Genomic DNA, 21,518 nt, shown 5'->3' with positions numbered 1-21,518 from the left:
GTGTGTGTGTGTGTGTGTAGGTAGTGCAATGGTGATCACCTGTAATGTGACATGAACCCAAGGTCCCGGTTGAGGCCCTCCCTATGGGTACCAAACTTAGCTATCAGCCTCTGCTCAGCCACTTTCCTCTGCTGCCTGTCCCGAAGTCCACCTTGGAGGATGGTCACCCAAAGGTCCGAGGCTGAATGTCCTGGACCACTGAAGTGTTCCCCAACTGGGAGGGAACCCTCCTGTCTGTTGATTGTTGTGCGGTGCCCATTCATCCGTTGTCGTAGCCTTTGCTCAGTTTCCCCAGTATACCATGCCTCTGGGCATCCCTGCCTGCAACGTATAAGATAGACAATGTTGGCTGAGTCACATGAGTACCTGCCTCCTAATCTTGTACACCTCAATCAGATCAGTCCTTAGTCTTCTCTGCTCCAATGAAAATAACTCTAGTTTATCCAACCTCTCCTTATAACTTAAATTTTCCACCTCTGTCAACACATTGGTGAAACCTCTCTATACCCCCTCCAGTACAATCATATCCTTCCTGTAATGTGGAGACCAGAACTGTACACAGTGCTCTAGTTTTACCAAAGTTCAATACAGCTCCATCATTATTTCCTTGCTTTTGTAAACTATGCCTTGATTGATAAAGACAAATATCCGATATGCCTTTTTCTCCAACCTACTAACGTGTCTTCTGCCTTCAGAGATCTGTGGACAAACATGCCAAGGTCCCTTTGTTCTACAGAACTTCCTAGTGTCATGCCATTCATTGAATATTTTCTTGTCAATTTACTCCTTCCAAAACCTATCACCTCACAATTATCAGGATTGAGTTTCATCTGCCACTTATCTGCCCATTTGACTATTCCATATATATCTTGTAGCCCAAGACACTCAACCTCACTGTTAATCACACAATCCAATCTTTGTGTCATCAGCAAACACCCACATAGTGATCTAAGTCACTTTAATAAATGACAAATAATAGAGGATCCAGCACAGACCCCTTTGGTACGCAACACTGGCTTCCAGTCACTAAAGCAGCCTTCTGTCAACACACTGTCTCCTACAGGTGAACCAATTTTGAATCCACTTTATCAAATTACCCTGTGCCCCATGTGCACTTGCCTTCTTCATAAGTCTCCTGTGCGTGCAATCTTGTCAAAGGCTTTGCTGAAATCCATAAAATCACATCAAGTGCACTACCTTACACTACATGCCTGGTCACCTCAAAAAAACTCAATCAAAGTTGACCTCCCTCTGACAAAGCTATGATGGCTATCTTTGATCAGGCCTTACCTCTCCAAGTGGAGATAAAGTTCACCTTTAAGCCTGTCAACACCTCTGATACCTTGTGCTTCCTATGTCAATTTTCCAAAGAACCTTGTAGTCTCTCTGCTGGGTTCCATTGTTTCATCCTCATTCTCTAGAGCAAAACTTGATGTAAAGTTTTGCTTCCGCATTCTACCAAAGTCCTCTGGCTCCACCCATAGATTGCCCCCTTGGTACCTAATGGGCCCTACACTTTCCCTGGTTATTTCCCTTCCCAATAATATACTTAGAGAATATCTTGGGATTTTCTCTACTTTTACCAGCCAGAGCTTTCTGATATCCCCTCTTCCCTTTCCTAATTGCTTTCTTAAGCTCCACCCTGTACTTGCAATACTCCATGATGTGAAAGGGCCAGTGTTGGACTGGGAATGACACAGTCAGAAGTCACATGACACCAGGTTTTTAAGATTTTAGATTAGATTCCCTACTGTGTGGAAACAGGCCCTTTACCCCAAATCCACACCTACCCTCCGAAAAGTAACCCATCCAGACCAATTCCCGTACATTTACCCCCGACTAATGCACATAAAGCTATAGGCAATTTAGTGTGGCCAATTCACCTAACCTGCACATCTTGGGATTGTGAGAGGAACCCAGAGCACCCGCAGTATTTGAAATCACAAGCTTTTGGAGCGCTGTTCCTTCGTCAGGTGATGTGGAGGGAAGTGCATAGGCACAGAATATGCCATTATCTCTCTGCCTATATATCTTACACCTATGCGCTTCACTGCACTTCACCTGACAAAGGAGCAATGCTCTGAAAGCTTGTGATTTCAAATAAACCCATTGGACTATAACCTGGTGTCATGTGACTTCTGACTTTTTGTACTCCACCAATAACCTTGCTGATTTGTTCCCTTTGTACCTGCTAAAAGCTTCTCTTGATATATCCTGAATACGTTTGGATATCCATGGTTCTCTGGCTTGTAATGCCTTCCTATCATCCCAGGAGGAACGTATAAGACTTGTTCCCTCCTCATTTCCTTTGTGAATGCCTGCCCACTGTTCTTTTGTAGATTTCTCCACTAGGAGCTGTTCCCAATATACGTTGTATTACTGAAATGAGGTGTCCCCAAATCTAAAACCTTTTGCAACTTTCCAGTGATATTTCTTTGTCCATAATAAGCTTAAATTGCACCCTGTTGTGACCATTACCACTAAAATGCTCTCTACTTGCCCAGAATTAGATCCAAAATAGCTCCATCCCTTGTTGGGCGTAAAAAGTTGTCCAGTGCTTATTTCATGAAATCCACTCCATCCAAGCCCTTAATACTATACTACCCCAGTTAATGTTGAGAAACTTGAAATAATCTTTTATAATTACTGTTTTGTTAGTATTCTTACACCTCTGCAAATTTGCTCATCAATTTCCTGCCGACTTTCCTGGGGGCAGGGGGGGTCAATAATAAACATAAATGGGTCATTTTCTGGTTGGCAAGATGAGCTGAATGTTGTGCCATGTGAATCGGGGCTGGAACCACCACGTTTTACAATTGCTGTAAATGTAAAGACCAAAGTTATCATTGCAATGTTTATTGCTGATGCAGAGCTAGGTAGGAATATACATTTTGAAGAGGACATGTAGATTCTACAAAGGGAACTAGATAGGTTAATTGAGTGGGCAAAGATCTGGCAATTGGGGTATAACATGGGAAAAGTTTTGGTGTAAATAAAGAAGAAACCTATCTAAATGGTCAGAGTTTGCAGTGCTCTATATTGCAAAGAGATCTGGGTGTCCTTGTGCATAAATCACAATTGATTGGCATCTAGCTACAGCAAGTAGTTGAGAAAGTTAATAGAATAATATTCTTTATCTTGTAGGTAGTTGAATATAAAATTAGGGTGCTTATAAGACCATAAGAAATGGGAGCAGAATTAGGTCAGTCATCCCATTGAGTCTTATCCACCATTTGATCAAGGCTGATGCTTTCTGAACCTCATTCTCCTATCTTCTGTCCATAACCCTTGATCTCTTTGCTAATCAAGAACCTATCTACTTCCGTCTTAAAGTTAATAATTGGCCTTCAAGCCCTCTGCGGCAATGCGTTCCATAGATTTACTACTGTCCTGGCTGAAGAAATTCCTTCCCATCTCAGTTCAGAAGGGTTGTCCCTTTACTCTGAGGCTGTGCCCTTGAGTCCTAGTGTCTCCTACTCGTGAATACATTTCCAAGCCTTTCAGTTTCAATGAGATGCCCCACCTCATTCTTCTAAACTTCTAGTCCTCCACTATTTCTCATATGACAAGCCCTTCATTCCCAAATCATTCTTGTAAACCCCCTCTGGAGCCCCTCAAATACCAGAACATTCCTTAAACTGCTGTCAATATTTCAAATGCGGTATGACTAGCCCCCCCCTTTATACAGCCTCAAGAGGATATCTGTTCTCTTCTTCTCTTGCCCACTTAAAATGAATACAAACATTGCATTGGCTTTCCTAACAGCCAACTGAACCTGCACGTTAACCTTAAGAGAATCCTAAACTAGGACTCCCAAGTCTCTTTGTGCTTCAGACGTTTGAAGCCTTTCCCCATTTTGTAAATAGTTTAGGCCTGTATTTTTCCTACCAAGGTGCGTAATCTCACACTTTCCCACATTATATTCCATCTGCCACTTCTTTGCCCTTTCTCCTAGCCAGTCAAGTCTTCTGAAGCTTCCCTGCTTCTCCAACACTACCCGTCCCTCCACTTATCTTTGTGTCATCTGCAAACTTTGCAATAATGCACTGCCTTTTTCTTCCAGATCATTGATGTGTAACGTAAATAGCTGTGGGGTCCACCAGCTCCCACATCATGCATTGCCTGGCCTTTATCTCCATTTTATTTACTACTTTTTTTTAAAAGTCCTACTGGTACTTTAGTTTGTGCCTGTAAATATTTTTCCGATTTGCCTTTAATCTGAGAGTAACCAATAATAGATTAATCAAATTAGCAGCTGTTACAAACTAATTAACTTATGGCTTTCCTGTGACATCACCCTTTCTTTTGTACTGGGCCCCTAATTCTGGGCTTCAATTTATCCTGTGAAAAGACCTTCCAAAGTATGAACCAAGAAAACCAAATTTTAAAAAAAATCTCCCTTTCTTGAGCGTGCACAGTAGTACAGGATGTTAAGATTGCTGAAAAACGGGATTAGAATGTTAGGTGGTTGGTTTTGCCTGACATAAACTTGATGGGTGGAAGGGTTCTTTTCTGTGCAATAGGCCTCTGAGCCTCAGTTGAATTGTTATATGGACCTAAAGAATTTATTTAGGTGTTCATGTGTACAATCAACAAAATGCTGCTGCACAGGTACAAAAACTAGTATAAAGAACTGATCATTGTTCTTCCAATTCTCTACTGTCAAAGTTACAAAATAATATTTCAGTTGCATAGATCTGTGGCAAGCCCTATTGCGAGTACAACATTCAGTTTTGAACTCCAAACCTTAACATTAACATAACGGCTTTCAAAATGACAGAGCTATTTAGCAGAATAATGTCTGAATTAAATTATAAAGTTAGATTGCAAAATTTGATTTACATTATGATTTTAGTTTATGTTAATATTGGAAAAATCAAATACCAGAATGAAACCTGGCTTGTTGGATCCTAACTTCCTTTTTAACTGAGTTTTGAGAAGATTTGTAGCTCCTATTGAGGTTCCACATGTAGGTTTGCTCGCTGAGCTGGCAGATTCGTTTCCAGATGTTTCATCACCATACCAGGTAACATCTTGAGCAAGCCTCTGAATGAAGCACTGGTGGTGTAGCCCGCTTTGTATTTATATGTTTGAGTTTCCTAGGGTTGGTGACATCATTTCCTGTGGTGATGTAATGTCCTGTTCTTTTTCTCGGGGAGTGGTAAATGGGATCCAGATCAGTGTGTTTGTTGATAGAGTTCTGGTTGGAATGCCATGATTCTACGAGTTCTTGTGCGTGTCTCTGTTTGCATTGTCCTAGGATGGATGTGTTGTCCCAGTCGAAGTGGAGTCCTTCCATATCTGTATGGAAGAATACTAGTGAGAGTGGGTCATGTCATTTTGTGGCTAGTTGATGTTAATGTATTCTGATGGTTAGTTTTCTACCTGTTTGTCCAATGTAGTGTTTATTTCAGTTCTTGCAAAGTATTTTGTAAATTACATTAGTTTTGCTTGTTGTCAGGATAGGGGTCCTCTCTGGTCGTTCCCCTGAAAAACAGGTATACCGTTTTGCATACTATTGGGGGGCACACTTACCAGGGGCATGCACAGGGGTGCAGGTCTCTGGCACAGAATCTGTCCGTGCTGCATAAAAGGGAAGGGGGCAAGGAGGAGAATGTTAGTCATTGGGGATTCAATAGTTAGAGGATCAGATAGAAGGTTTGTTGGGAACGAAAGAGACTTACGGTTGGTGTGTTGCCTCCCAGGTGCCAGGGTCTGTGATGTCTTGGATTGTGTCTTTGGGGTCCCGAAAGGAGAGGGTGACCAGCCCCAAGTTGTGGTCCACATAAGTACCAATGACCTAGGTAGAAAAAGGGGCAGGATTTCAGGGAGCTAGGGTGGAAGCAGAGTGAGCACAAACAGAGTTGTTATCTCTGGTTTATTACCCGTGCCACATGATAACGAGGCGAAGAACAGGGAGAGATATCAGCTGAACATGTGGCAGTAGGGATGGTGCAGGAGGGAGGGTTTCAGGTTTATGGATAATTGCGGCTAATTCTGGGGAAGGTAAGACCTCTACAAACAGGTCGGACTTGAACTTACTTGAAACCGAGGGGTACTAATATCATGGTGGCAAATTTGCTGGTACTATTCGGGTGGATTTAAACTAGCTTAGCAGGGGGATGGGAACTTGAGGTGTAGTTCCAATGCACAGAAGGATGAAAGTAGGGAGGGCATGGACAGGATTTCATGGTCATAGGAATATGCTGGCAGACAGCAAGCTGGTTTGAAGTGTATCTACTTCAACGCCAGGAGTATCCGGAATAAGGTAGGTGAGCTATCAGCATGGATAGGTACCTGGTGACTTTGATGTTGTGGCCATTTCTGAGACATCGATAGAGGAAGGTAAGGAACAGATGTTGCAGGTTCCAGGGTTTAGATCTTCCATTAAGATCAGGGAAGGTAGTAAAAACAGGGGAAGGTGTGGCTTTGTTAGTCAAGGACGGTATAATGGTGGCTGAAAGAACTTTTGATGAGGACTCATCTACTGAAGTAGTGTGGGCTGAGTTTAGAAACAGGAGAGGAGAGGTCACACTGATGGGAGTTTTTTATAGGCCTCTGCAAAATTCCAGGGATGTGGAGGAAAGGATTGGCAAACTGATTCTGGGCAGGAGTGAAAGGAACAGGGTAGTCATTATGGAGGACTTCAACTTCCCCAGCATTGACTGGAAATGCTATAACTCTAGTACGTCGGATGGATCAGTTTTTGTCCAATGTATGCAGGAGGGTTTCCTGACACAGGATGTCGAAGGGCTGACGAGGGGAGGCCACACTGCATCTGGTACTTGGTAATGACCGAGGCCAGGTGTTTGATTTACTGATAGATGAGTACTTTGGAAAGAGTGACCATAATTTGATTGCGTTTATTTTAGCGATGGAATGGGATAGGCGCATGCCATAGGTCAAGAATGATAGATAAGGGAAGGGGAGTTATGATGTGATCAGGCAAGACTTAAGAGACATAGAATGGAGCAGCAAAATGCAGAGGATGGGTACAGTCAAAATGTGGAGTTGGTTTAGGGAACAGATATTGCGTGTCTTTGATTGGTGTGTCCCTGTCAGGCAGGCAGGAAGTGTTAAGGTAAAGGAACCGTGGTTTACTAAAGAAGGAGGAGGCTTATGTGACGTTGAGGCAAGATGGTTTAGATGAGGTGATGGAGAATTACAGAGTAGTTAGGAAGGATTTGAAGAGAGTTAAGAAGAGCAAGGAGGGGACATGAACAGTCTTCAGCAGGTAGAATAAAGGAAATCCCTAAAGCTTTCTATAGATATGTGAGGAATAAAAGGATAACTAGGATAGGAATAGGGCCTGTCAAAGACAGAAGCAGGAAGTTGAGTGGACCCTGTGGAGATCTGAGAGGTGCTAAACGAAGATTTCTCATCTGTTTTCACTCAGGAAAAGGAGAATATTGTGGAGGAGTCGACTCAGATACAGGTATTAGACTTAGAGTCATAGAGGTGTACAGCATGGAAACAGACCCTTCGGTCAAACCCGTCCATGCTGACCAGATATCCCAACCCAATCTAGTCCCATCTGCCAGCACCTGGCCCATATCCCTCCAAACCCTTCCTATTCATATACCCATCCAAATGTCTCTTAAATGTTGCAATTGTACCAGCCTCTACCACTTACTCTGGCAGCTCATTCCATACACGTACCACCCTCTATGTGAAAAAGTTGCCCCATTGTTCTGGACTCCCTGACCCCAGGGAAAAGACTTTGGCTATTTATCCTATCCATGCCCCTCATAATTTTGTAAACCTCTATAAGGTCACCTCTCAGCCTCCAACACTCCAGGAAAAACAGCCCCAGCTTGTTCAGCGCCTCCCTACAGCTCAAATCCTCCAACCCTGGCAACATCCTTGTAAGTCATTTCTGAACTCTTTCAAGTTTCACAACATCTTTCCAATAGGAAGGAGACCAGAATTGCAAGCAATATTCCAACAGTGGCTTAACCAATGCCCTGTACAGCCGCAACATGACCTCCCAACCCCTGTACTCAATACTCTGACCAAAAAAGGAAAGCATACCAAACACCGCATTCACTATCCTATCTACCTACAACTACTTTCAAGGAGCTATGAACCTGCACTCCAAAGCCTCTTTGTTCAGCAACACTCCCTAGGACCTTACCATTAAGTGTATAAGTCTGCTAAGATTTGCTTTCCCAGAATGCAGCACCTCGCATTTATCTGAATTAAACTCCATCTGTCACTTGTTAGCCCATTGACCCATCTGGTCCAGATCCTGTTGTATTCTGAGGTAACCCTCTTCACTGTCCACTATACCTCCAATTTTGGCGTCATCTGCAAATTTACTAACTGTATATCTTATGCTCACATCTAAATCATTTAAGTAAATGATAAAAAGTAGAGGACCCAGCACCGATCCTTGTGGCACTCCACTGGTCACAGGCCTCTAGTCTGACTTGAAAGGATTGACTCAAGATTAGAGTAGTGCTGAAAAAGCACAGCAGGTCAGGCAGCATCCAAGGAGCAGGAAAATCGATGTTTCAGGCCAAAGCTTTACATCAGGATTAGTAAGGAGGAGGTGTTATCAATTATAGAAGGTGTGAAAGTAGATAAGTCCCCTGGGATGGATGGGATTTTTCTGAGAATTCTCTGGGAAGCTAGGGAGGAGATGGCCAAACCTTTGGCCTTGATCTTTGAGTTGACATTGTGTACAGGTCCAGTACCAGAGGACTGGAGGATTGCAAATATTGATTCCTTGTTCAAGAAGGGCAGAAGAGATGACCCAGATAACTATAGACCAGTGAGCCTTGCATCTGTTATAGGAAAAGTTTTGAAAAAAATTTATAAGAGAGAGGATTTGTAACCATCTAGCAGGCAGCAATTTGATTGGAAATAGTCAACATGGATTCTTCAAGGGCAGATCGTGTCTCACAAACCTCATTGAGTTTTTTGAGAAGATGACCAACTATGTGGATGAGGGTAGGGCAGTTGACGTGGTGTACATGGACTTCAGTAAAGCCTTTGATAAGGTTCCACATGATCGGCTGTTGGAGAAATCCCGATTGAGGGTGATTTAGCAGTTTGGATTAGAAACTGGCTTTCTGTAAGAAGGCAACGAGTGGTGGTTGATGGAAAATATTTAGCCTGGAGTCCAGTTACTAGTGGTGTGCCATAAGGATCTGTTTTGGGACTATTATTGTTTGTCATTTTTATAAACGACTTGGATGCAGGCATAGGTGGATGGATTAGTAAAGTTAAGTTGTTGGAGTGGAAGAATGTTGCTGGCTGCAGGGAGACTTTTCCCTCTCACCCTAAACCTATGGCCTCTAGTTCTGGACTCCCCGACCCCAGGGAAAATACTTTGCCTATTTACCCTATCCATGTCCCTCATAATTTTGTAAACCTCTATAAGGTCACCCCTCAGCCTCAACGCTCCAGGGAAAATCCCCAGCCTGTTCAGCCTCTCCCTGTAGCTCAAATCCTCCAACCCTGGCAACATCCTTGTAAATCTTTTCTGAACCCTTTCAAGTTTCACAACATCTTTCCAATAGGAAGGAGACCAGAATTGCACGCAATATTCTAACAGTGACCTCATGTCAAATACCCAACGTAATAACGTTCACCCTCTGCTTCCTGCAGTAAGATAATTTTGGGTCCAATGTGCCAAAAATCTCTGGATCCAATCAGCTCTTACTACCTTGGCTGGTCTGTTATAGTCCATGCGAGATTAGATCAACTGTGGTACTCCCAAATACACACTGAGTCACCTACTCAAATATTTCAATCAAACTTGTTATAGACTTTCCTTCTCTTTTCAAAGTGAATTTTTGTTTGATCAAAATTGTTCTGAAATTATGATAACAAATGCAGGCTTTATGTGGGCTCTGGTGGTGGAAGGAAATGAAGAAATTCAATTATGAGAATTAGGTGGGATTTGTTTAAAAAGTAGCCTGGTCTCCAACTGATTTCACCAGAACGTGCATGAGAAATGAGTTCCCAAATTTGATAAACATTTTGTATATTAAAAAGTTCTGTGTTATCATTTCATAGATATGTAGTGATAAGTTTTTAAATTATGTGGGTGTGATGTTACAATTTTGAAATCATTGTTGAACATTTAAACTTATTTTTTTTCTCCTATCTAGACTCCTTTAGCTGTTAACAAAATTAAACAGCTGCTTCAGGAAAAACCTGAATATGTAAGTATTTTTAGCTGTCCATCACACTTGCATGTTTGTCCATTATGAGGAAAATTCAAGAATTGATGCACATGCATTTTTTTGTTTAAAAAATGCTTTACTTTGCAGCAGAAGTTGTACATGTGATGCTACTTATACCATGCAAAATAATTTAACTTTCCTTTTGTATCATCTGTTGAATAAATGAATAAAAGTACTGTATCAATGGTAATGCTGTTGAAAGTCTGTAACAAGTTTGATGGAAGTTTTGAGCAGGTGATCAGGTGTGTAGTTGAGGGTATTACAGTTGATCTAGTCTAACATGACCGATGGGTCAAAATGGTAAGAGCTGATTTGGATCCAGGGCTATTTGGCACATTGGATCCAAAATGAGCTTATTGGCAGGAACCAGAGGGTGAACGTTGGTCATGTTTCTTTATGACTGGTAACCTGTGTTCAGCGGTGTACCACAGAGTTTGTTTGTAGTTTGTATTAATGATCTAGACATGAATGCAGAAATTTTGATCAGTTTTTGATCATCATTCAGATGACAGAGAAGTTGGGGATGTTGTAAACTGATTATAGGATGATTTAAACAGGCTGGCCTGATGGCCACAACAGTCACAGAAGGAATTTAATCCTGAAAGTTTAGCAGCCTAAGGGAATTTTAGAAATCTAAAGGAATACGCAGTGAGTACAGAGGATCAAAGTGACTTGGCGCATGCCTGTAGGCAGTGAAGGCAACAGGACTGGTGGATAAGATAGCTCAGAAGGTATTTGGGATACTTGTTTTTATTAGTCAAGGTTACAAAATTGTGAAGGTTACAAGAGCAGTGACGTGCAGTGGAGCTATATAAATGTTAGTTAGGCCAGAGCAGGAGTACTGTGTGCAATTCTGGTTGCATTGCTAGAAGAGGAATGTGATTGTGTTAGAGAGGGTGTGGAGCAGATTTGCCAGGATATGCCATTGCCAGGGTGATTTAGCTATGAAGAGACACCATATAGGCTGGAGTTACTGAACAAAGAAGGCTAAGAGGACACCTAACTAAGGTATGCAAAATCATGAGGGGTGCAGGGTAGATGGGAAGAAACCTTTTCCTACTGTGGAGATGACTGTAGATTTAAGATGAGGTTTAGGAGAGGATTTGAGGAAAACTTTTTTTCCCCAGAGGTTAAAGGTTATCTGGCGCTCACTGCCTGAACAGGGGATAAAGGTTTTTAAGTACTTCGATAAACTATTGAAACACCATTGTAAAGAAGGCTATGGGTCAAATGCTGGAAAATTAGACGAGAGTAGATAGGTACTTGATGACTGGCACAGACAAGATTGGACAAAGGACCTCTTTCCATATTGTAAAACCCTGACTGTAAGGGGCAATGGGTCAATTTTCTCTCATTCAAGATGATCAACACTTGACACTTTAATGACAGGTAACATTTCATGCCATATGTCAATGCAAGCCTGAATGTTGTCCATGCCTGGCTACAAGTGAGCATATCGTACTTCATTATCTGAGGAGTTGTGGATGGTACTGAACACTACAATCATGAGCAAAACATTCCCTATTTCTGGCCTCATGGTTGGTGGGGAAGTTGTTAATGAAGGAACTGAGTTTGGTTGGGCTTAAGACCCTACTCTAATGAATCCTGTATCAGCGTTGTGTGGCTGAACTGATTAGCCTCCAACAACCAAAGCCATCTTATGGATACAAATAAATACTTTCAGATTTCAAAATAAATGAAAAAAGTTAGAAGTGCCTTATGTGAAAGAAATTACCCCACTCATTCCTGAAATGTAAACGTCTTTGCGCCATAACATTGTTGCCGTAGCTGTCACAAACAAGGTGAGAAAGTGAGTTGAATTATTTAATAGTCCTTCTTGTCATAGAGGTGATTTTTACTTTGAAACGTAGAAGATAGGAACAGGAGTAGGCCATTTGACCTCTCGAGTCTGCTCATTGTAATCATGGCTGATCATGAAGCTCAATATCCTAAACCAGTCCTTCCATATGTAGCTTGATCCCTTTTGCTACGAGAGCTATATCTATATTCTTTTTGAAAACCCATAATGTTTTGGCCTCAACACTTTCTTTAGCAGTGAATTCCTCAGGCTAATCATTCTCTGGGTGAAGAAATTTCTTCTCATTTCAATCCGTAAAGGTTTATATCTTAACCTTAAACTATGACCCCAGTTCTGGGCTCTCACCATCGGGAACATCCTTCCTACAGCTAACCTGTTTCATCCTGTGACGATTTTATAGGTTTCTGAGATTTCCCCCTCATTCTTCTAAACTACAATGAATACCATCGCAACTGACTCAATCTCTCTCTCCTCATACATCAGTCCTCCCACCCCTGGAATCAATTTGGTAAACCTTCACTCCATTCCCTGTATAGCAAGAACATTTTTCCTCCAGATAAGGCGACTAAAACTGCACAATATTCCAAGTGTGACCTCACCAGTGCCTTGCATCCTTGTTCTTTTACTCACATCCTCTCACTATTAAGGCCAACATACAATTTTCCTTTTTTACTGTCTGCTGCACCTGCGCACTTGCACCAAACTGGTACTTGAAGGTTCCCATGTTTCACTGAAAATTTCCTTCTCTCAACTTACAGCCCATTGAAATAATAATCTGCATTCCTATTTTTGCTATCAAAGTGGATAACCTCTTATTTATCCACTGTATACTGCATCTGCCACACATTTGCCCACTCACTCAAGTTGTCCCAATCACTCTGCAACATCTCTGCATTCTCTTTACCGCTCACCCTTCCACCTAGCTACACGTTTTGAGATATTGCATTTAATTCCTTCATTTAAATCGTTATATTGTGAATAGCTGGAATCCTAGTACTAATCCCTGCAGTACCCCACTAGTCTGCCTGTTATTCCTAAAAAGACCCATTTATTCCGACTGTTTCCTGTCTGCTTATCAATTTTCTATTCATTTCAATACACTACCCACAATACTATGCACTTCAATTTTACACATTAATCTCTTCTGTGGGACTTTGTCAAAAGCCTTCTGAAAGTGTGAATAAACCACATCCACTGGCTCCCCCAATCAACTGTATGAGTTACAACCTCAAAGAATTCAAGTAGATTTGTCAAGAATGATTTCCCTTTTTTCTATCCATGCTGTGTTTATCTGTAATTAATTTCTCTTATATTTCATTTGCTCTTTGTTTGGGTTTTAGTACAGGTTTATACAAATGGAAGTGCAACATTTGAGAGAAATGATAAGTTAGTTTTTGTCTTGGGTAATCGCTAGAAATTTCTAGAAACAGTCAACTTACCTGTCTGAAAGTGACATTTTAAAAGTTAAACTAGTGTTTTTAAAATAAAAATCAATGTAGGAATTTCCTTCATGCCTTGTGGTTGTGACCCTGAGAATGATTGATTAAAAGTGTAAGTTAATTTGCAGCATATTTGTTAATGATAAAATTCTTATGGGACAGTAAATGTAATTAAGGAAGTGAACAACCTGCACTTTTTTCTAAAATATAATTCTGTGGTAGATTGGATTGAAAATTGGAGTTCGAACCAGAGGATGCAATGGTTTGTCTTACACTTTAGAATACACAAAGGAGAAAAGAGAATCAGATGAAGAGGTGGTCCAGGATGGTAAGGTCCCTTATTATATACATCTTCTTTGTTTTGTTTTCCATCAGGATTGTACTTTATTTTAAATATCTGTTTATATTGTAAATACTGAAATCCAGATTTTAATTTTATATCATTCCCTCACAGTTTTAAAAGAAAACTGCAATTGTTTCAATGGAACTTAGTGATCGATAATGTAGTTTAGCTTTCCTGAAGTATAGGGCTAGTTTGAAAGCCTAAATAGATTTGAAACTGAACAGGTTCAGACTGAAATCAATTCAAAGCTCAGTGCAATTGCCCTGTGACAACTTTTCAGACTCAGGGCCTGGTCTTTGCTGAGTTACTTAGTTGAATGTACTATTAATGGGATCCAGCTGACCATAAAATAGATTTAAATGCTTTGACCTGTTAGATGCTGTCCTTCCAAAATATGAATTCTGCTCTCTACAAATTTCAAATCCATTATTTTAACTGTAAAAGATTGGATCAGAAATCAGCCATTGGACCATCAAGTCTGCTCTACCATTCAATGAGATCATGGCTGATAATTCTTAACTCCACTCTCTGCTTAGTCCCCTTAACACATGATTTCTTTATTGCTTAAACATTTTCAATAACCCAGCCTTGACAGCCTCTGCAGTAAAGAATTCCACTGAGAGAAGGAATTCTGTTTCATTTCTATCTTAAATGGGTGATCCCTTTCTCTGAAATTATGCCCTCTGATTCTACACTCTCCCAGATGGAGAAACAACCACTTTACATTTGGCCTGTCAAGCCTCCCAAGATTACTTTTTCAGTAAAGTCTCTTCTCATTCTTATGAACTCATTTGGTCCAAGCCAAGCTTACTCAACCTCTTTCAAAGGAATACCCCTTCATACTTGGAATCAGCCTCATGATCCTACTCCAGACTGCCTTCAATGCAAGTATATTTTCCCTTAGATAATGGGACCTAAACTGTCGATAGTATACTAGGTGTGATCTTACTTGAGTCTTGTATAGTTTTAGTAAGACATTCATATTTTTATACATTTTTGTATGTTTACTAGATAAGTCCTTAATCTTGACCTTTGCTGTTTTTATTCTAAATTGGTGTAAGAAAGTAGTTCTTTACATTTGTTCTAAATTTGCCATTCACAGCTCTAAACATGTCCATTTTGATCTGACACCCTGCTGTATTTGAAATAAGGCTGACTTTAGATCTACTTTCTTTATCTTGTTGTTTATTGTTCCAGGGGATTTGAGTGCCACAGACAAATTCAGCATTTGTTGTCCATTTCTATTTGCTGTTGATCTGAGTGATCTGCTAAGCCATTTAGAGAGCAGTTAAGAGCCAGCCATATTGCTGTGAGTGTGAAGTTACTATGTTGGCTAGATTGGAGAAGGATGGCAGATCTCCTTCCCTCAAGGACATTAGCAAACCAGGATCAAAATCAGAAAATTGACTAGATCACATATGAATTATTTATGCACTTCACAACGAATTAGCATTTAAAATAGTCTTAATAATGATATTGTACCTATTAAATCATACCTCTATAATTTTTTTGTTTAATTGAGAACATAAACGGGTGCTGGCAGGTGGGACTAGATTGGGTTGGGATATCTGGTCGGCGTGGACAGGTTGGACCGAAAGATCTGTTTCCATGCTGTACACCTCTATGACTCTATTAACATTTAACATTTTGGCTTTATTATGACTGATTTTAATGCAGATGGCAGTGGTTAGTTAAACCCACAAAACATTTTGTTATGATTTCTGTGCTTGCGAGATACTTTGGTTATTTGCAACATTTAACCTGGTCCATGAAGTAACCTGGGACTAAGTATGTTCCAAATTAATAATAAATCTGTCATTTGTTTACTTTGGGACCTCTCTTAACATTGGAGCACTGACGGATTGTGTATGTTAAGCTATAGATATGAATCGGGTTTGTTGATAAAATCAGAAGCAAAAATTTAGCAGCATTAGGTACACTAATCGCAATATAATCTGATAATACTTTATAGTAAATAATAAAACAAGTCTTGTGTTTTCTTGCATGTTAGAAACAGCAGTTAGAGCAAATGTCATGCGTAAAATTTTAGAAATTGGATATTATGCCCTATTCCATTATCCATAGGTTATTGAAACCCTGTATAGGGTTAAAGAAACACTGATGCAAGACATTGGCTATTCTTCTGCTGGAAATATGAACCATGTCACTGGAATATCAAAAGGAATCTGTAGCAATTATAGTTCTTAATTCAAAATAAGTTCTGAAAATTACACAAACTGCTCAATAAATGTTTGTAATTTATTTAACATGTAAAGCAACTTCCATACAGTTTCTTTTTTTTTTGTCCTCCCTCTCCCGTCCCCCCATTGAATTTACAACCAAGTACATCGTAATGGTTAACTACCAAAACCATGGACAGACATAACAATTGATGCTTTGGTGATCAGTGTCAACTGGTTCTAACCCCAAATCAACTTTCTTTTTCTACGTTAAAAATCACACAACACCAGGTTATAGTCCAACAGGTTTATTTGGAAGTACAAGCTTTCCTTCACCAGGTAGCTAGTGGGGCAGGATCATAGGACACAGAATTTATAGCAGAAGATCAAAGTGTCATATAACTGATGCAATGCATTGAACAAAAATAGATTGCTGTTAAGTCTTCAATCACCTAGAATGGGACTGGAGGTCTCAATTCATAACACACAAATCCTAGAACTTCTTTAAAGTCACATTCCTGAAATAACTTAAGGTTCAGTAGAAAGAAAAGTGATGTCTCTGCTCAGATGAAGCATTCAAGGTATGAGTTTAGACTCTGTCTGTATCTCTGTGTGTGCATGCTTCATAGTGTATGCACGAGTGTGATGGAGTATATGTCTGTGAGAGGGTGCGAGTGTGTGTGAGAGAGTGAAGTGTAGTGTGTTGTGGAGTCACCTGCAGTGTGACATGAACCCGAGATCCCGGTTGAGTCCGTCTTCTCAGGCACACACTCGCGCGCACACTCACTCTCGAGTACACATGGACACGCGTGCACACTCACTTTCATATACACATGGACACACGTGCACACTCACTCTCGCATGCATGCGGACACGAGCGCACACTCTCACTTTCGTATACGCATGGACATGCGTGCACACTCACTCACATACATGCGGACACACGCATGCACTCACTCGCATACATGTGGACACTCGCACGCACACTCGCATACATGCGCACGCTCACTTTCATATACATGTGGACACGTGCGCACATTCACTCTCTCACACTGTCACACGCGCTCTCATCCTTACATGCACGTACACACACACTTTGGGGTGAATTTGCATTTGCAGATACATTCTATTTTGTTCAAAAAGCACGCAATCTGTGGGCAGTCAGTCCATGTGACATTTTATAAATTCCTACTTTGGAAATAGAACCAGTCTGACTCAAGGCTGAGATACAGACAGACTAACCTCACACTTCTAATGCATTCTCTGAGCTGAGGTGTCACCTTTTTTTTAATAAAACCTTAAGTTATCTTGTGAATGTGACTTGAAAGAAGTTCCGAGGTTAACATATTGATGAATTGAGGTCTGTAGCCCTATTCTAAGGTGATTGAAGACTTAACAGCCATCTGAGTTTGTCCAATGCATTGCATCAGTTGTATGACTCTTTGATCTTCTGCTATAAATTCTATGACCTATGATCCTGCCCCGCTAGCTTCCTGATAAAAGAGTAGCGCTCCAAAAGTTTGTATCTCCACTTAAATCTGTTGGACGATAACCTGGTTGTGATTTTTAATTTTGTCCATCTCAATCCAATACCGATACCTCCATATCATTTCTTTTTCTAGTGCTTATTACCCAATCTACCCAGGCATGGATAATTCCTTCATCATCCATGTGATATTGGTGCTTGTCACATAACTTATATTTCATATGTTTGCAAATTGCATCCTGTTTACTACTGAAATTATAAAACCTTAAGTTATCTTGTGATCAAAAAAAGATCAAAAAATGTGATCTTAATTTCAAGAAATCTCCAGTTATTGTATTTATCAGTATTATTATGGTTTGCAGTGTATTAATGTTTGCATTGTGATTTCATGCTGTATGACTGATAACTTTGTTTTCAATCTTAGTTTAAACTTAGTTCACTTCACAAAATTAATGAAAATAAGCTTTTGCAATATCAGCCACACAAACCAAAATGTCAAAGATAATAATACTTAAAATCAGTCGAGCTTTTAAAAAAACATCAATATTCAAGATTTCCCATCAATGCTTTTAAATAAGATTTAGAAAATTAATTGAGCCACTTTGGTCAAAGCAACCTTGCAGTTTTAAGAATCAACTCTCTAGATGTAAATGAAGATGAAATGACAAACTTGTAGCCTTGCACTCATAGATGTAAAAATTTGAAATTATAAGAGCCTTCACTAGAAAGAACTCTTTCTTGAAAAAAACTTGTTACTGAAAATCTAGAATGAATATAGTCCTTATTTGTAGTCACCGATTTATTTGGTGAGGAGGGATTCTAAGTAGAACAATAGCTTTTTTCAATTTTATTACCTGCTTCAATACAAAATTTGAGGCTCTAATATTGTCTGGAAGGTAATTTCTTTCATTTTATAAGTTACAAAAATTCTGTTCTGTTGAACTTTCTTCATCTCTTTCATAAATACAATGCATATATTTTAGAAAGTGGAAGGGAATGTTTGACTTGCACTTCAGTTGTAGGGTCCTCTTGTGGCACAGAAGTAGTGTCCCTACGACTGTACGGCTTGGCCTGGGTTCAAATCCGACCTACTCCAGAAGTGTTAAATTTTTTTAAAAACGTTGTTTCTTAATAGAAACAGAAAATACTGCAATTACTCAGGTTTTGCAGCATATGTAGAGAAAGAAGTTTTGACCTTGCAAACTTTTATGTTCGTTTGTAGTTAAAACTTCAAGTAGTGAATATTATTGATTTCTGATCTAGTATGTTTTGGGATGTTTATATATACAGGATCAATTTAATTGTGCTTCTAATCAATGACTTAATTGAACAGCAGCAACTTCGAGCAGTTTTAACATAATAAAATGTCCCCAGAAAATTCACTGGAGTATAACACAACAAATATGACACCAAGCCATACAAGGGTAGCTATGTTGTTTTGATTACTTAAAACTTGGTCAAAGTGATAAATTTAAGGAGTGTGTTAAAGGAAGAAATTGAGGAAGAAGGATAGAGACAAGGGAAATCCTGGACTTGCAGGCTGTGCAGCTGAAGACGCTCCATCAATTCATGATGCTTAGGAATCCAGAATGAGAGGAAACTGTATATCAAGGAAGCTTGTGGAGCTGCAAGTGATTAGAGAGATGGAGGAGAGAGGCTCTGGAGAGATTAACATGGCTAAATGAAAGATCTACCTGCCTTGTCTGAAACCAAAGTCGCAAAAACATGTCCCAGGTTTAATTTGTGAAATTTTGGCTTTGATAGTTAATTTTCTTAATCAAATATAGTTTCCAACTGTGCAAATGCAAAATAAGCTTACACTTGAAAACCCAAATGTGGCTTGTCATTCCTGATGATTTATGCATACCTGAACCATAAACTGAAAAATGCCCAGACAGATGATGTCATGGAGAAAATGTTGAGAACCACCAGGCGATGTGGAGAGTTCTTCAAGGAGTAGGTCTTTTATTTGAAAACAAAAAACTGTGACACTCAGAAAGCAGATTCTTGAATGCCCACGAACCTCGGGGTCCGTGGTTTTTTATATTTTTTTAAATTATGTTTCTGTTAGCTTATCAGCATGTCCAACTGTGCTAATCAAAATTATCTCATTCAGCTATACAATAAACCAGTGATGTTAGTTCCCATTATCTCTTTTGTTCTACCACTATGGTATTTTCTACATAATGTTATTCTAATGTCATGATTAGACACTTTATTGTCAACTCTGGAATGAAAGACCATTGTTGCAGACCCTACTTAATATTTTCCTAATGTCATGGTTAGATATTTATTGTTAATGGTCTCAAGCAGGCTGACTCTACTAACTATTAATTAGATATTTAATGTCCTGTCCCAAACATTTATTATTACAACCTATTCCAAACCTGCCACGATGATATTTAGCAGGCGAGGCTGACTTTACTAACTGTGTTAGTTTGTCCCACCATAGTGACCTTTCACCTTCAACCTTACTCCCTCAACCTTACTCTATTCATTGGTGTAAGAACATTCCACTGTTCTTGCCACAGTGACTTTTTTGACTAGTATAGCATTCCACAGACCCCTTGCAACAGATTGGCAGTAGTCTCCACGCTTTAACCCTTCCCATGCTTTCATGCTCTTTATTTTCCATAATGAATATTTAAATCACATTAAAGCTAGTTTTCATTCCACTCTAGTGCAAACTGGAGTGCAAATCCTTCATATTTCTTACCGTTCTATTGTTTAAAAAGCTCTCCGTTTTCTTTTTACAAGTATTTGATTGATGTAATAGCTTCAATATATGCCATCTTGTTACTAACTCAACACCGTGGGTGGCATGGTGGCACAGTGGTTAGCACTGTTGCCTCACAGCGCCAGAGACCCGGGTTCAATTCCTGCCTCAGGCGACTGACTGTGTGGAGTTTGCACATTCTCCCTGTATCTGCATGGGTTTCCTCCGGGTGCTCCGGTTTCCTCCCACAGTCCAAAAATGTGCAGGTCAGGTGAATTGGCCATGCTAAATTGCCCGTAGTGTTAGGTGTAGGGATAAATGTAGGGGAATGGGTCTGGGTGGGTTGCGCTTCGGCGGGTCGGTGTGGACTTGTTGGGCCGAAGGGCCTGTTTCCACACTAAGTAATCTAATCTAAACAAATGGAAACAACTTGCTCTCTGAAATTTTTCAGAATATTGAAAACCTTTATCTGGTTTTTCAAATGCCCTTGAGCTTCTCTGCAATTTAAGAATGAAAATAATTATTTTTCTTAATCATATTTATTTCCTCTGAATTGTCACTGTACTGTAATAAGCAGTAGTTCAGTTTTGGCCAAAGTAATGTCTTCTGCAATTCAAGATTAATGAATACCACATAATGGTAAAGGGCAACTGTATTGTGATTGGTAGGTAATAATTAAACATAATGCTTGTAATTCTAGAGTCTTTATCACAATGACAATAGTTTGGATTTATATAATATCAGTAACCTAGTAAAAGCCCCAAATCATTTCCAAGGAAAGTTATTGAGCAAAATTCAAATAGTCACATGGGATAGATGATTGCCGATGATATGAAGTTAGGTGGACAGGCAGATAGTTTTGAGGATGTGGGGAGACTACAGAAAGATTTAGACAGTTTAGGAGAGTGGTCCAGGAAATGGCTGATGAAATTCAATGCGAGCAACTGCAAGGTCTTGGGGGAGAAAAGAAAACAGGCATGGTCTATTTTCTAAACAGTGAGAAAATTCATAATGCAGAAATACAAAGGGATTTGGAATCTCTAAAGGTTAAGTTGCAAGTTGAGTCCATGATTAAGAAAGCGAATGTAACGTTGTCATTTATCTCAAGAGGGTTGGAATATAAAAGCAGTGATGTGCTTCTGAGATTTTATAAAGCTATAGTTAGGCCCCATTTAGAATACGGTGTCCAATTTTGGGCCGCAAGGACATACTGGCACTGGAGCGTGTCCAGCGGAGATTCACACGGATAATCCCTGGAATGGTAGGCCTAACATACGATGAATGGCTGAGGATCCTGGGATTGTATTCATTAGAGTTTAGAAGGTTGAGTGGGAGATCTAAT

The 21,518-nt window shown here is 39.9% G+C and overlaps 1 protein-coding gene across 1 annotated transcript in view; it reads left to right on the top strand.

Annotated features, from left to right (window-relative positions):
- isca1 (iron-sulfur cluster assembly 1) overlaps positions 1 to 21,518 on the top strand; it is a 40,539-nt gene that overhangs the window by 4,401 nt on the left and 14,620 nt on the right. Inside the window, exons 2-3 of the mRNA XM_043713256.1 lie at positions 10,119 to 10,172; positions 13,674 to 13,779. Coding sequence (XP_043569191.1) covers positions 10,119 to 10,172; positions 13,674 to 13,779 — 160 coding nt within the window. The remainder of the gene's footprint in view (positions 1 to 10,118; positions 10,173 to 13,673; positions 13,780 to 21,518) is intronic.

This window comes from Chiloscyllium plagiosum, chromosome 2 (assembly GCF_004010195.1).
Source record: "Chiloscyllium plagiosum isolate BGI_BamShark_2017 chromosome 2, ASM401019v2, whole genome shotgun sequence".
Classification (NCBI taxonomy): domain Eukaryota; kingdom Metazoa; phylum Chordata; class Chondrichthyes; order Orectolobiformes; family Hemiscylliidae; genus Chiloscyllium; species Chiloscyllium plagiosum.
The sequence above is the reverse complement of the archived record's forward strand: the minus strand, read 5'-3'. Positions and strand labels throughout refer to the sequence as shown.